This window comes from Tiliqua scincoides, chromosome 1 (assembly GCF_035046505.1).
Source record: "Tiliqua scincoides isolate rTilSci1 chromosome 1, rTilSci1.hap2, whole genome shotgun sequence".
NCBI lineage: Eukaryota > Metazoa > Chordata > Lepidosauria > Squamata > Scincidae > Tiliqua > Tiliqua scincoides.
The window spans coordinates 14447427-14463702 of NC_089821.1; the positions used below are offsets into that span (position 1 = coordinate 14447427).

At 45.1% G+C, this 16276-nt stretch overlaps 1 protein-coding gene across 1 annotated transcript in view; it reads left to right on the forward strand.

Annotated features, from left to right (window-relative positions):
* Positions 1-66: 66 nt before the first annotated feature.
* CHP1 (calcineurin like EF-hand protein 1) overlaps positions 67-16276 on the forward strand; it is a 31607-nt gene continuing 15397 nt past the window's right edge. Inside the window, exon 1 of the mRNA XM_066633053.1 lies at positions 67-285. Within this exon, the coding sequence (XP_066489150.1) occupies positions 219-285 (67 nt within the window). The 5' untranslated portion in view covers positions 67-218. The remainder of the gene's footprint in view (positions 286-16276) is intronic.

A 16276-nucleotide genomic window follows, 5' to 3' on the forward strand; every position in this document is an offset into this window, starting at 1 on the left:
CGTGACCGGACGCTGTGGGCGGGGCTCCTGCGCGAAGCGAGTGGGCGGGGCGCATGAGGTGATAAGAAGGGGCGCCGGGCGGCGTTCACGGTCACTGCCAGTGTCGGCTCCTGCGCCGCTGATTGGCTCCTGCGCCGCCGCGGCTTGGCCTGGGCGAGGACTGTTGGCCGGCCGGTTGGCTCTAGGCCGAGCGAGGAGAGTCGCCGAGAGGCTGCGCGATGGGTTCGCGGGCGTCCACGCTGCTCCGCGACGAGGAGATCGAGGAGATCAAGAAGGAGACGGGCTGTGAGTACCGCGGAGGGGAGAGGGAAGAGGCGTCGCGCCGGCTCGACCCCCAGCTCCAGGCGTCCGCGCTGGAGGCCCGTCCCGCTCGGCTGCTCGCTGAGAGCTGCCAGAGCACTGTGCCTTCTGCCTTGTCTCTGCCGCCCGGCAGGGCTGACTGGCAGCGAGGTGTGCCTGCGATGGGCAGGCCCTGGAGTGCAGCGGGGCGTGCGGTGGGTGGGGAGGCGGGTGAGGCAGAGCCTCCCCCTGGAGTCCTTCAGAAAGTGCCACCGCCGTGTGAGGCACCCACAACCCACACGCTGTGGTGAGCACAGGTGAAGCAGGCGAGGGCAGAGCCTCCTCTCCAGAGAGGGCAGGGCCTTCCCACTGTAGTCCTTTGGAAAGCACCGCTGCCCTGTGAGGCACCCACAACCTGTGAGCACAGGTGAGGGCAGAGCCCCCCCAACAGAGCACTTGAGCTAGGTGAGGGCAGAGCCTCCCCACCAGAGCAGGTATGGACAGAGCCTTCTCTCTGTAGTCCTTCAAAAAGCTAAGCCATCCTGTGAGGCAGCCAAACGCCAACAGCCTATGCACTCTGGTGGGCACAGGTGAGGGCAGAGCCTCCCCACAAGAGCACTTGAGGTAGGTGAAGGGAGAGCCTTCTCTCTGGAGTCCTTCGAAAAGCACTGCCACCATAGGAGGTGCCCAAGCACCCATAACTCATACACAGGGTGTGGGGAGCACAGAACGTGTGGGTGGTTGGGTGCAGGGCCTAGGAGAGGTGAGTAAAGGGGGTAATTTGTACCCGGGCCCAGGGTCAGAAAGGTGGCCCAGGAGCCAAAGGAGGGGGCCCAGAACGTTCCTGGGGTCTGACATTTTCCTATCTCGCCTGAACTTGCTGCCTATCTCACCTGACCACATGATGCCAGGACACAATCACCTGCATGCAGTGTTAACTTCTGCTGCAAGCCATGCAGCCCAGGAATGCATCCATGACACTCCTTAACAGTGTCAAATCTGGAGGAAACTGGCCTACCACAGTAGGTCTTTGGCTTGTGGATCCCATAACCATGAAGGAGTGTATAGAAGCTCAGGGATTCAGCTGTGGGCTGCAGCTGCTGCAGAAGTTCATTTTATATAATAATAATAATCCTTCGTCAGGCAGATGTCCATGTGGATGAGGATTTACCAGCTGATAAATGTTGTGTTTTTTGTGTGTATACAATCATTATCAGCTGTGTTGTCATTTTGATGTGAATAAAATAAACATTATTAATAATAATAATAATAATAATAATAATAATAATAATAATAATAATAATAATAATAATTTTGGTCTATTCTAGTGTGAGCCTAAATACAATGATGCTATTTTTCTGCAATGGATTTTCTATATTTCAAAGATTTTAGAGAGACTTAGGAGTGTGTTTGGTTTTCAGTATTTATCTAGCTGCCAATGTCGCATGGTCAGGTAGACCTGGGCTCTGCATCAAGAAGCCTAGTAGACTTGGGCTCCAAACACTATTGTGGCTGTCAGCACCCTCCCCTCCCCTATTTTGCCCCCTGGTCTGCCTGCTCCCGTTGCCCTCATCCCCATTTGGGAAGGGGCCCACAAGAAACTTTGTACCCTCTCATAAAATCCCTCTCATAGGCCCTGGTTGGGCACGTCTCATGGTGGTGGCGTTTTTTGAAGGACTCCGATGGGGAGGCTCTGTCTCCCCTGCATCCCCACCCACCACACATCCCTGCTATGCAGGGCCTCTGAGAGGAATTTTATTAGGGGGTACAGAGTTTCTTCTCGGCCCCTCCCAAGGGGAAGGGATGTGGGGGAGGGGAAGGACGGGGATTGGCAGAACAGGGGCAGGGAGGGGGAAAAACAGGGCAGAGGATTTAGGGTCTGCCAGAAAAGTCTTGGGAGCTCAGGTCTACCAGGCTTCCCTATGCAGAGCCCAGGTCTTCCTACCCATATGGCATCAGCAGCTAGATACGGCAATATGGAAAACCAAACACACTCCTAAGCCTCTAAAATCTTTTAAATATGGAAAATCATTGCAGAAAAAATAGCGTCATCCTATTTAGGCTCACACTCTAATGGAAAGTGTCCTGTGTGCACCAAAACATACTTCTGCAGCTGTGGTCCCTCAGTTGTGTCCCCGACCTCCTAGACACTCCTTCACCAGCCAAAGAGATATTGTAGCAGGTCGGTTTCCTCCTAGATTTGACACTGTGTGTGTCATGTATGCATTCCTCAACCCGGTGCTTATGGTTTGCAGCATTCCATGTAGGAAGCAAGTCTGAATGAGACTGGAAAATGTAAGATCCCAGGCAATTTCTGGGCCCCTAAGTTTGGCTCCTGGGCCCCCTTTTTGAGCCTGGGTGCAAATTACTCCCTTCACCCCCTCTCATGGGCCCTGGAGTCAGTGTAACCGAAGAGTGGGTTCTTGGAGTGCGTAGGAAGGGAACTTGGGCAGGACAAAGTGAGAAGCAGCACCTGCCCAGTTTCCCTCTTAAAGGACCTCTTAAAGCACCTCTTAAAGGTGCTCTGTTGCATCTGGTCACCCTGGCTGCCATGAGAGGCCAAAGGTCATGTTCCCATTCACAGCCCCAAGGTGTGTGTCTTTCTTCTCAACCCAGAGAGGCACTCCTCTGTTTCAGGTTCCTTGATTGCCAGGCTCTTAAATGAAACCATGTTGTCCCACAACACGTGCTTGAAGCTCAGGTGCTGGTGACCTGAGAGGTTTGGCATTATAAGGCAGATGACTGAATTCATGTGTTTTCTTATTGGCTTTTTATTTAAACATTGGCTTAAAAGTTTTATGAGTAACAGCTTCTACTGATAAATTGCCAAAATTCGAATATCTCTTGGAATTATAAATGGATTTTTACTAGGGGTTGTACGAGGATTTTAATTAGGTTATTTTATCCTATCTTAGTGGAGATTTATGCTGCTCAGAGTATGTTTCCCAAAATTTTGTATGCAAAGAGCCACAAATATAGGGGAGCAATCTCCCCTAATCTTGAGGTACTATTTTATAAAATGTTTTTGCACTGCTCTTCTACAACAACAAAGTTCACAGAACTGTGTCCATACATGTGAGATGGCTGCTTGTGGTAACAAAGTCAAGAGGGGAAATACACTTACACAGAAATTCCCTTAAATCACAAATTTTCAGCCATTGTTCTGCAGCAAGTTGGTGTCCAAGCAAATGATCCGCAAATGTGCTGCAGGAGTTTGGGGAAGGGTCATTTATTAGTAGGGCATTGTGGGATCTGAGCCCCATCCCTGGCAGTGTGGTGTCTTGTCAATTTTCAAAAAATGGATGATGTACCTTGACTCTTTAGTGCCTTACTAGTACCCAACATCTTTAGTGCCTTATTAGTGTTCCGTGAGCTGGAAAAAGATGAAATTGCTGTCTTAAATACTAGTACTACATTTCTTCTAGGCATCCAGAACAGAGTCTAGTCCAAATTGAGACTTGCTGTAATATGATTGTTCCAACTGATATCAGAAGCAATACTTGTCAAATTCTGGGGGGAAAAAAATGTTAATCTCTTGATTGAGTCAGGACACAGCTGCAGATTTGCATCAAAGCTCCAAGGTGCCTTCCTGCATCAGTTGTTGTGTGAGTGACTCTGAGAACTGATCAGCACAACTCTTACTGCACTTTTAAAATGAAGCATTTTGCAATTGCTTTGTCATGAACAGGAGTAATCCATCTAGTTTAGTGGTGCTTGGAGTGCCAACTGCTGCGCACTGGGAATGCGTTCGCTGGTGCAACTGGCACTTTTGAGTTCTAGAGCAGGGGTGCCCAAACCCCGGCCCTGGGGCTGCTTGCAGCCTTCGAGGCCTCTCAATGCGGCCCTCAGGGAGCCCCCAGTATCCAATGAGCCTCTGGCCCTCTGGAGATTTGCTGGAGCCCATGCTGGCCCAACACAACTGCTCTCAGCGTGAGGGCAACTGTTTGACCTCTCCTGTGAGATGAGGACTCCCTCCACTCCTTGTTGTTTCATGTCTGTGATGCAGTAGCGGCAGCAAAGGAAAGGCCAGCCTTGCTTTGTGCCAGGCCTTTTATAGGCATTGAGCTATTGCAAGACCATCATTCATTCATATAAGTTCATCTTTAATATATTCATTTATGTACATCTATGTAAATTTATTCAAATTTAAAATATAAATTAATTCTTTTTTTCCCTGGCCCCCGACACAATGTCAGAGAGATGATGTGGCCCTCCTGCCAAAAACTTTGGACACCCCTGTTCTAGAGTGTCACAGTTCACCATGTCCCCAGATTGGGATGATGCTTCAGCCAGTTCCGTCTATGGTACAATGCCCCAGTGGGTATTGCACCTGGATTTGCACAAAGACACAGCTGGTTGGAGTGTCACATCTTCCTGATCTGGGGACAAGTTGAGCTGCGGCGCTCTGGAACCAAATGTACCTGTCATGGGAGGGAAGAATTCAGGTGAAACCTGGATCCAGCTCTCAGGCTGGGGTTTGACCAGCCCTAGTTCACCATAATCCCTATTTTGTAGCTGGGGAGTTGGCTACCTACCGAAAGCTACCAGGTTTACTGTATGTGGCTAAGCAAGGGGCTCTAATGTGTATCTTTTATAGATAAATTCAATGCCTTTCATTCAACAATGTTGCGTTGCAACAGAACAAATTCAGTACTAAATATTTTCAAGATCCAGTCCAGATATCCATTAGTTCCGCCTCAGTTCTGAGTTGGAGAAGCTCAGTTGTGACTCTGACTCAACACAAATTATTGCACATTAACTATCTTCAGTAGACGCTATGCTGTGATTCAGGTAAAGACAAATGAATTCCTTGTGTTTGTTATGGGTCTGATTTGCCTGCAGTCTTACAGTGTTCTACTGGTAGTCTGTCCTCTAAATTAGCAACCTGCAGGTCCTGATTATGCTAGTGGTGGTCTTAAGACTGCTGGTTTCTCACATGGTAAGTCTCACCTTTTCCCAATTGCTTAACTGCATTGAAAGAAGCTAAAAATACACTAAATGACTTCCTGGAATTATTTTGTGTGTAAGCAACTGCTGTAGTTGCCATAGGGATAATATGTCAGTGCAGATAGGAGGTTGACAAGGAGGGGCAATTCAAGAAAGTAGCTAAAGCTCCGAATTATGAAATATTGCTCTCAGCATACACATTGTAAATCTCTGTATCCTGTGAGAATGAACCATTGTCTAGTAGTTGAATGTCTGTTTCCATAGAGATGATACTTCAAAGTGGGCCTGTATATATAAAGAGCACACTAAAGCTCTTTTTTGTATCTGCTTAAACTGCACGATCTCTACATTTACTTTGCATAAAACCTTCTGCCAACTATAGAGGCCTACGCAGAGCAATGAAATCCTGCCTCTAACCCGTTAGAAGCATTCTTAACCTCATTTGGTTTCTGAGATTTCGCCAGACTCTGCTTACCCAACTTTAATTTTATCTTTGCTGATAAATGGTAGAAATGTTTTTAAAGAAAGCTGAAATTCTTTCATCCATGACTGTATGAATTAATATATTTGTAACTACATACTATAGACATACTCAAGATCTATCTCTTGGGACCGTGACTTGTTGTGTATGCTCTATACCAGGGGTGTCCAAAGTTTTTGGCAGGAGGGCCACATCATCTCTCTGACACTGTGTCGGGTGGCCGGGGGAAAAAAAGGAAGTAATTTACATTTTAAATTTGAATACATTTACATAAGTAAACATAAATGAATATATTAAAGATGAACTTATATGAATGAATGAAGGTCTTGCAATAGCTCAAGGTCTATAAAAGACCTTGCACAAAGCAAGGCTGGCCTTTCCTTTGCTGCTGCTACTGCATCACAGATGTGAAACAGCAAGCTGTGGAGGAAGCCCACAGCTCACACGAGAGGTCAAACAGTTGCCCTCACGCTGACAGCAGTTGCATCAGGCCAGTGCGGGCTTCAACAAATCTCCAGAGGGCCAGAGGCTCATTGGAGACTGGGGGCTCCCTGAGGGCTGCATTGAGAGGCCTTGAGGGCCGCATGTGGCCCCAGGGCCGGGTTTTGGGCACCCCTGCTCTATACAAAGATCGAGAGTAGAGATGCAAAACTGTGGCTAGCAGGTCACATGTGGCTCTCAGAAATATGTTAACTGCGCTCCTTTTTGCATCACAGTTAATATAAAGGTAAATTATAAATTTTCAAGATTTACAATTTTTTACTGTGTATGAACTGAGAGTCCACTGGATTAAAACAAGTTTCATGTTCGCTGTGGGCAAATATATTTAAGTTTTTAAATGCTTTTTGAAATATTGTGACTGTCAAACATCTGAAGTCTATTGTGTGTGGCTTTTAATGTTAAGAGGTTTGGCCACCCCATTTATAGTTTTAATGAGTGTAGAGAAAAAATTGAGAGAGATGTCTGTCAATTTCTCAAATGTAAAATGTTTAGGAGCAGGTGAGTAGTTTTGGAAATTGGATATGCTATAGCTGCTTGACATCATTGTGACTAATTAGGATGGCTGTAGTCTTAACTACTGAAAACTGGTGTTCTCCAACTTTTACTAGGTTTCTTCCCTGGATCTTAAAGGTGGTAATTTTTTTGTAATCTAGAATTTCAACGCTTTCAACCTTTCTCCTCAAATTAACATAAACTGGAATAGAAGTCCATGCTGCTTTAGTTGGTTTTCTTGTCCCTGGTGTAAGCTTCCTGTTCAGTTTCAATCTGTTCTTGAGAAGTAATACAATTGAACCTCATTATCTGCTGGGGATTTGTTCCCAAGACCCCCTCCACCCAGATAAGCAAATCTGCTGGTCTGGTCCAGAGGACCTCCAGGCATGACCAGAGGTATTCCAGAGGTATTCTGAGGCTGTGTCTGACTTCTGTCAGCCTCAGAAATGCCTCTGGCTGTGCCAGAAAACCTCTGGTTTTCATAAAAATCAGAAGTGCCTTTTTGGCACCTTCTAAGGTCTTTCTGAGGCCTGAGCCTTTCAGGAACTCAGGTCTGGCCCTGCAGCATGATTCAGAATCTGCAGTGATTTGAATCCGCAGGTCCTGAATCCATGGATAAAAAGGCTGGACCTATATATAACCAGTATCTAAAAGATATTTTAGCCCTAGGATAGTGGCTCCCAGACAGTGAGCTGTGGCTCTTCGGAGAGTCATGGAAACATAGCCCCTCCACTTCCTGACTCCCATTCCTGAGCTTAATACTCCCCATGAGGCAGACCCCCTCTCTCCAACCCAACCACACTCAGTAAAGAGCAATAGGAGGTAATTGCTTGTGGCAGCTGCAGCAGAATTTTTCCCTCTTTCATAGCTCAAAGCCCAGTTGTCCAGGAGCCAGCACACCTTCTCACCAGCTGTCCCCTCCTCCTGACTCCACTTCCAAGCTATATTGGAAGCTATATAGTTTCCCATTTGGCATTCCCCCCTCTCACTCAGACACACATGCACATTCACCCTCCCAGTTCCTTCACTCACTCACTTGCCCTCCCCCCCCAATAAAGACTTCAAGGAAATCAAGTGCGCGGGCAGCTGCTACTACCATGTTTTTCCCCTTGTCCAAGCTCAGAATTGTCCAGTGGTCCAGGAGGCAGTGAGCCGTGCCAGGTACATGCTCCTCGTGCTGCAACGTGGCAGGGAGTCCCTGACTGCTGGGCAGTCCTGGTCTCAGTGTAGACAACCTGAGTGCAATTGTAGAGAACCTGAGTGCTGGCATCCTTATCATTCCAGTGGAACTGGCAACAGGGCAACACAAGGGCAGGATAAAATCCTCCCACAGACTGTTTGGAGGCCCCTGCCTTATACAATATATAGCAGTGGTTCTCACACATTTGGCACTGGGACCCACTTTTTAGAATGAGAATCTGGTGACCCACCAGAAGTGATGTCAAGACTGGAAGTGACATCATCAAATAGGAAAGGTTTTACCAATCCTAGGCTGCAGTCCTACCCACACTTACCCAGGAGTAAGTCACATTGACTATCATTGTTATACATAGTAGCTTGTTAAAAGTACAGGTCTGTAACATTTCCCCAAATGCAGGGAATGTTTCCCCAAATACAGGTCACATACCAAGGTAGCATCAAGTCTAATATATTAAAATTAAAATATTGAAATTAATGGGAACCCACCTGAAATTGGCTTACGACCCACCTAGTGGGTCCCAACCCACAGTTTGGGAAACACTGATATATATAAGGTTGTAGCCCTAATGGGGAGCTGCGGCCAATGGCCCAGTAGGTCAAGGGAGCCACCATTCAAAGAAGTTTGGGGGTAACTCAGGGGAACACTGTTGGTATTTCATTCTTTCTACTGGTATGCGCACATTCACAAAGTGAACTTAATCAGGCTAAAACTTGTTGAGCGCTTCAAAATGTGTATCATTAAATAAACACATCTTCCAGCGTATAGAGCGGAATTACCAAGACTACATTAACATAAGAACATAAGAACAGCCCCACTGGATCAGTCAGTCCATAGGCCCATCTAGTCCAGCTTCCTGTATCTCACAGTGGCCCACCAAATGCCCCAGGGAGCACAACAGATAACAAGAGACCTCATCCTGGTGCCCTCCCTTGCATCTGGCATTCTGACATAACCCATTTCTAAAATCAGGAGGTTGTACATGCACATCATGGCTTGTAACCCGTAATGGATTTTTCCTCCAGAAACTTGTCCAGTCCCCCTTTAAAGGCATCCAGGCCAGATGCCATCACCACATCCTGTGGCAAGCAGTTCCACAGACCAACCACACGCTGAGTAAAGAAATATTTTCTTTTGTCTGTTCTAACTCTCCCAACACTCAATTTTAGTGGATGTCCCCTGGTTCTGGTGTTATGTGAGAGTGTGAACAGCATCTCTCTATCCACTCTGTCCTTCCCCTGTATAATTTTGTATGTCTCAATCATGTCCCCCCCAGGCACCTCTTTTCTAGACTGAAGAGGCCCAAATGCCGTAGCCTTTCCTCATGAGGAAGGTGCCCCAGCCCCGCAATCATCTTAGTTGCTCTCTTTTGCACCTTTTCCATTTCCACTATGTCTTTTTTGAGATGCGGGGACCAGAACTGGACACAATACTCCAGGTGTGGCCTTACCATCGATTTGTACAACAGCATTATAATATTAGCCGTCTCGTTCTCAATACCTTTTCTAATGATCCCAAGCATAGAATTGGCCTTTATTGCTGCTGCACATTGAGTCGACACTTTCATCAACCTGTCCACCACCATCCCAAGATCTCTCTCCTGATCTGTCGCAGACAGCTCAGAACCCATCAGCCTATATGTGAAGTTTTGATTTTTTGCCCCAATGTGCATGACCTTATACTTACTGACATTGAAGCACATCTGCCATTTTGTTGCCCATTCTGCCAGTCTGGAGAGATCCTTCTGGAGCTCCTCACAATCACTTCTGCTCTTCACCACTCGGAAAAGTTTGGTATCATCTGCAAACTTGGCCACCTCACTGCTCAACCCTGTCTCCAGGTCATTTATGAAGAGGTTGTAAAGCACCGGTCCCAGGACAGATCCTTGGGGCACACCGCTTTTCACCTCTCTCCATTGTGAAAATTGCCCATTGACACCCACTCTCTGTTTCCTGGCCTTCAACCAGTTCTCAATCCAGGAGAGGACCTGTCCTCTAATTCCCTGACTGTGGAGTTTTTTCAGTAGCCTTTGGTGAGGGACCGTGTCAAACGCCTTCTGAAAGTCCAGATATATAATGTCCATGGGTTCTCCCATATCTGCATGCCTGTTGACCTTCTCAAAGAATTCTATAAGGTTTGTGAGGCAAGACTTACCCTTACAGAAGCCATGCTGATTCTCCCTCAGCAAGGCCTGTTCGTCTATGTGTTTTGAGATCCTGTCTTTGATGAGGCATTCCACCATCTTACCCGATACAGATGTTAGGCTGACCGGCCTATAGTTTCCCGGGTCCTCCCTCTTTCCGTTTTTAAAGATAGGCGTGACATTTGCTGTCCTCCAATCTTCTAGGGTTATTCTATTCTAGAACTTATTGTTTAAGGTGTGAAATACTTCAGTGTTGTGTAAGGTAATGAATGAGGTTGTAGTAGGTGTGGTAGAGCTGATGTCAAAGTTTTCATCACATCTTACTTTGGTATTTCAGTCTTCCAAAGAATTCAGACCAGCTTACATGGAGTGCCTCCCAGGCAATTTACTGTTCAGGTCATAGAATTGCTAGCTATGGAGGTAAAACTATATCTCCCTGAGTCAGTAATGCTTCTGTAATCAGGTGGCTATTGTAAGTCTTCACAATCATTCAAACGTCTTCCTGAATGTCACAATTTTGTGTTAGATCACCAAGTGTTAGGGATGCTATATTTCCTGTTGGTTCAGTATTCTGGTCTATGTAGTTCAGGTTTACCTGCATTACAAGTTGAACAATGCAAATTAGATGATAGTCCATCCTAGATTGCCCTGCCTACTGCATATTTGTTTCTCCTTTAGATATTTGTGCACGACTCCTCTCCCCCCCTCAGGTATGTTGCTTCTGATAAGGGAAAGGTTAGCACACCCCACTTCAGCACATTGATAACAGATAATTGATTAGAAGGAAGCATGAGTTGAAGGACTGCATGGGAGTATTCTGCAAACTGTTGTGCAAGTATTAAGCAAGCTTTAATGGCGGGTGTGGAAAACAGTAAGTTTTCTAATGGTGAACTTTTGCACTCCAACCATTAGTACTAGCTTTGCTCATGATTTAAGATTGGGTGGGCAGATTATTATTATTAATAATAAGCTTTTGTGTAGTGCTTTGAGTGTCAAAAGTGCTTTGCATACAAGGACAATATCAAGACAATATAACATTGTAAGGCAAGCAGATATGATCCCCATATTGCAACTGGGGAGCTGAAGTTGAGAGAGAAGAGCTTGCTTTAGGTTGCCTAGTGAGTTCATGACAAATGAGCTATCTGAACCAGGGAAATTCTGATTCAGAGTTCAGTCTCTGAGCTTCTACACTATACCAAACTTAAGACTTGCTGGATCTACTTTTTCAACCAGTTGGGTTCAAAATCGTAATTCAGGAGCAGGACCAAATGTAAAATGGTGACTCAGAGCCTGATCCTGAGCTGTGTACGTCGGCTTACCGCAGGTGCAAACTATCACAAACTGCTATATGGTCCCCTTCTTCTGAGAAGGCAACAGTAGTTGCTCAGGGCACGCAGGATACCATGGCAACTGTTTTTTGTGCTGCGGCAGCCCTGCGTTCCGGGTAGCTCAAGATTGGGCTGCCTGGCAATTACCTACAGCATTCCATGAGTTATATATACTGGGATAAACTGCAGATCAACATATACATTTGTTAGGGATTCTACAGAAGAGCTCTAAAGTTGTGCAACTGCTAGCCAAAAACCTAATCAAAGGTTATCAAATTCTGGTATTTTACTAATGAAGAATGCTGAGGCTGAGAGTAGCAAGTAGCACCAGGCCACCAACACACCAATTGTTTTTTTCTTGTACAGTAATTTTGAAATTCTTGGGAATCTAGAAACATTGCTGATGTTTCTCTGATGGCCAAATCCTAGGCTTCCCTGGTGCTCAGGAAGGTAGCAGTGCTGAAATGGTCGCTGCTGTATCCTGTGCAGCCAGGGAAGCTACCATAGGTGGTCTCAGGATTCCCTTACAGGGAACAGCAGTTTCCTTACCCTGTGTTGAGCCCTAGCAGCACCAATGGCTACTTAGCAGGCACAGAACCAAGGAGACCCATGTCTGTCTCTGCAGCTCAAGAGAAGTATAGGATGCGGTGGCAGTCCCTGCTGCTATCTATGCCCCTGGGCATAATCCACCCCTCATTCTGCCATCCCTCTGCCCTGTGTCTCCCCCTTTCTGCCTTCCCCCCCACCCTGAAAAGCCTCACTGCCGTCTGGCAGGGAAACTTACCGCTCTACCCTCCTCATGGGTGTCTGGGCAGCGCAGAGGCATATTGCTGACTGGTGCTGGTCTCTCTACCACTGGCAGCATTTTTGTGACAGCTGTTGCCCAGGCAGCACAGGTGTGAGCAGTGCTGACTGGCTTCAGGGTTGAGCTGTAAGTCACCAAGTAATCTACCATATATTTCAGTATAATTTCTCATGTATGCAGAACATAATCCCTGAATCTCACTTTTCTTATTTACTTTTCCATTAGTGGAATCCAGGGCATTTGGATCCAGACCAGTAGTAGTAATTTAGTAATAGACAATAGTAATATTTTTGGACATCATATAGTATATTCCTACATCAACATATTGATCTGAAATGTAAAGCCTTCTAAAAATATGGATGAAAATAGTCCATGTACTGACAAGTAGGAAGATGTTTCTGAAGAGTATTGATTATGCATTCTACAGCCAATCTGTTCAGTAAAGGACTGGATTACAAAACATTGTAAAAATCGGTCAAGGGTGTTGAGAGTTTAGACATCAGCTGAATAATGTGAAACTGCAGCAATCTATAAAAATTGGAAGATACTGTATGTCTCCCAGAACAGAGCCTTTCTGGCAATAGTAGCTGAATACATAATCATAAAATTATCTTGGTGACATGTTGAAATAGAATATCATACAAGAATTTTCATTTTAGGTATTAAGGCTGAAAGATACTTCATGCCTCGGTATGCTGTGCTTCTCTCATATTAATTATCCAACTCGTAGTCAGTATGCTCATGCTGCCAGGGCAATTGTACAAGATATTCTCATGTTTTACATTCTGCTCCACCTGCAGGTACTGTTGCCAACACCTTTGTGCACTTGGTACCTGTAGGGAGAAATAATTTGACATTCCTGCTGTCATTACTGTACACTGGTTTTGTGCTACTTATCAAAGCCAAGCAGTTGGCACCAACTGAATTGGATACAAGATCAACAGCAATACATTTATGAGATTTTGAAGATGTAAAGGAGATCTTTGCAAGACTGCATATAAGTATGTTATAAATTTAGTAACCTTAGGAAGAAACTGCTGAATATACTTATTGTAAAAAGTTCAATCAAGCACATCTTTTTTTACGCTACCATAGTTCTGCCAGAGTTCTTACAAACTCAGCTAAATGCCAGAAACTCTTACTAGTACAGTAAGTATGTTTGGTACAGTATTTGTTTCACTTTAGAAATGTTGTTCTTTTTTTAAGCGAACTCAAAAGGTGAAAATAATGCAGTAATAAAAAGAGTGAAGGTGCAATCCTAATCCTAAAGTGCAACTTTCCAGCACTAACATAGCTGTGCCAATGTGGTGTGCACTGCATCTTGCACTGGGGAGGTAGTCAAGGAGGCTTCCTCAAGCTAAGGACATATTGGTTGCCTTACCTTGGGGGCTGCATTGCAGCAAGTCAGTGCTGGAAAGTTGGTTAGGACTGTGCCCTGAATGGCACATCTGTAGTAAAAACAAATAACGTTACAGCAATAAATAATAGATCAAACAGTATAAAAAAGCCAGTTTGCCTCAATCTGAAGTGACCAAAATAAATCTAGTCACTGTAGCTAAAGCCTCACCTAAAAAGACATGTTGTTTTAATGAGGTGACAAAGAAAATGTAAAGATGGAGCCTGGCAGGATTCTTTGGGGAAAGTGTTTCATGGTGTTTCATGAAGCTGTTTCATGGTGCCACCACTGAAAAGGTCCTTCAAGCTTCAGCTTGCAGGGAACCTGGAGCAGGATGTCAGATCTTAAACAGTGAGTTCAATCTCAAGCGGGTGTGGGGAGAGGGGATGAAAACAAGAGGTGGTCTTTAAGTTTCTCAGCTCCCAAATAATTTTGGATTTTAAAGGTGTAATCTGCACTTCAAATTGAGCTGAAAACAAGTGAAGAATACAGAGGACTGGAGGGATGTGGTTTGTCCACCTGCTGTTTGAAGTTTGCTGCAGCATTTTGGACCATCTGGACCTTCTTGAACTGCCCTCTTTCACATGCACCCATCAGTTTAGGGTATTCTGGATCATAAACTAAATTGATTAAGTTCTTCTAAAATGACAAAACCTTAAAACATGTGCTGCTGTCCTGTTCTTGACAATGCAGCCCAAAGCTTAAGCCCATTTAATAGAGGGAATATGAATCAAATGGCTTGACACCCTTTCCTGAAGAATAGAAAATATCAAAACTGTAACCAAATGACATGGTGAAAGAATCAAATTTGACTGCTTTTTGGTCTATCCTCTTAAAATAGGATATTTACTATATTGCCAACTTCTAAATGAACCTCTAGAACTAATAAAAGCTTTCTTTGCTGGAAATAACTGAAGCTGGGCTGGGAGGGGAATAATACTGCAATGTCTTGTTTTAAATTTGGGCCTCTTGTTTGGGCCTCTTCAGCCTAGAAAAGAGACGCTTGAGGGGGGACATGATTGAGACATACAAAATTATGCAGGGGATGGACAGAGTGGATAGGGAGATGCTCTTTACACTCTCACATAATACCAGAACCAGGGGACATCCACTAAAATTGAGTGTTGGGCGGGTTAGGACAGACAAAAGAAAATATTTCTTTACTCAGCGTGTGGTCGGTCTGTGGAACTCCTTGCCACAGGATGTGGTGCTGGCGTCTAGCCTAGACGCCTTTAAAAGGGGATTGGATGAGTTTCTGGAGGAAAAATCCATTATGGGGTACAAGCCATGATGTGTATGCGCAACCTCCTGATTTTAGGAATGGGTTAAGTCAGAATGCCAGATGTAGGGGAGAGCACCAGGATGAGGTCTCTTGTTATCTGGTGTGCTCCCTGGGGCATTTGGTGGGCCGCTGTGAGATACAGGAAGCTGGACTAGATGGGCCTATGGCCTGATCCAGTGGGGCTGTTCTTATGTTCTTATGTTCTTAAATGATTAAAGGATAATTCTTTTTACATGTAGTAATACAGTCTTAAATTTGCCCTCTCGGTGAAAAAACAAAATTCCATCAATTGTGTTGTGTGTGGATGCAGCCGATGTGAATAAACATGAGGTATCAGGCTGCCCTGATACCTAGTTTGGCCTTTAGATGCAGGATTTATGCAGCTTAGACACTGGCAATATTAAAAGCCTGACTGCTTTGTTTCAGCCTTTGTAAAATCGGAAAACAGTAAGGCAGTTGGCAGCTCTAACCAGGGTGCAAGTATTTAGTGGATTTGGATTATCCAGGTAACTTTTCATATTTGCAAGAATTAATTATATATGTTCAAGGATCAGGAAAGAAGCATGTTCAGAGCCATGATATTTTTTGCGTATTACTCGAGTTTCATCTCTGAGATTGGTACGAACAAATAATACCAGATCTGCCTGGTTTTTTCACCTAAATCCAGATGACTTCCAGGTTGCCAATTTTACGAGAACCAGAGAAAGATAAGATCTTATAAGATAAGATAAAATAGATTGCAAATAGTGTTCAAATAGCGCATGTAAAGCTTGTAAGTGCCTTGAGATAAGCTAGCCAGTAGCTTTGCAAGAGGTCATAACTGGAAATTACCATCTTCAGTACTCACTATGTGAGGCGAGTCTGCACCAGCTGGCTTATACCCCAAAGCATGTGGAAACTACTAGTCGGGTGCTCGTGCTCAGGCACCTGCTGAGCTCCATTAACTGTCAGGGGGTCCCAGTACTGGAGATGCTGAGCATGTTGCTGAGTGTGACCATCTTGGCCCAGCTTGCAGAACGCTCAGGGTGTGGCTGCCCACCAGCTTTGGGCTCCAATGTTACCCAGTCAGTAGAGAGCTATGAGATGGTGGCCTTTTTAAGTGTAGGTTGAACAGTGCTATTTTATCTTTTAAAGCTCAGCCAGTAAGTTGCTGTCATCAGACAGTGGTGCCATGTCCAGTGCTAGGAGAGGAGCGAATCAACCAAGATGGCTTGCTGATGAGGAAGCATAGCAATGAACAGGTCACCTGCAGCTCTGATTATGGCTTTTACTTTAATTTTGCCCCATAATGGGGAGGAGGATAGTGTTGGGGTTGCTGCAGCCTGCGTCCCTGCTGTTGCTTCATAGCTTTATAATGGAGCATGCAAGATCTCTAGCCTGACAACCTTAATAGCTAAAAGTTTTTTATCTGTCTCAACTTTTTT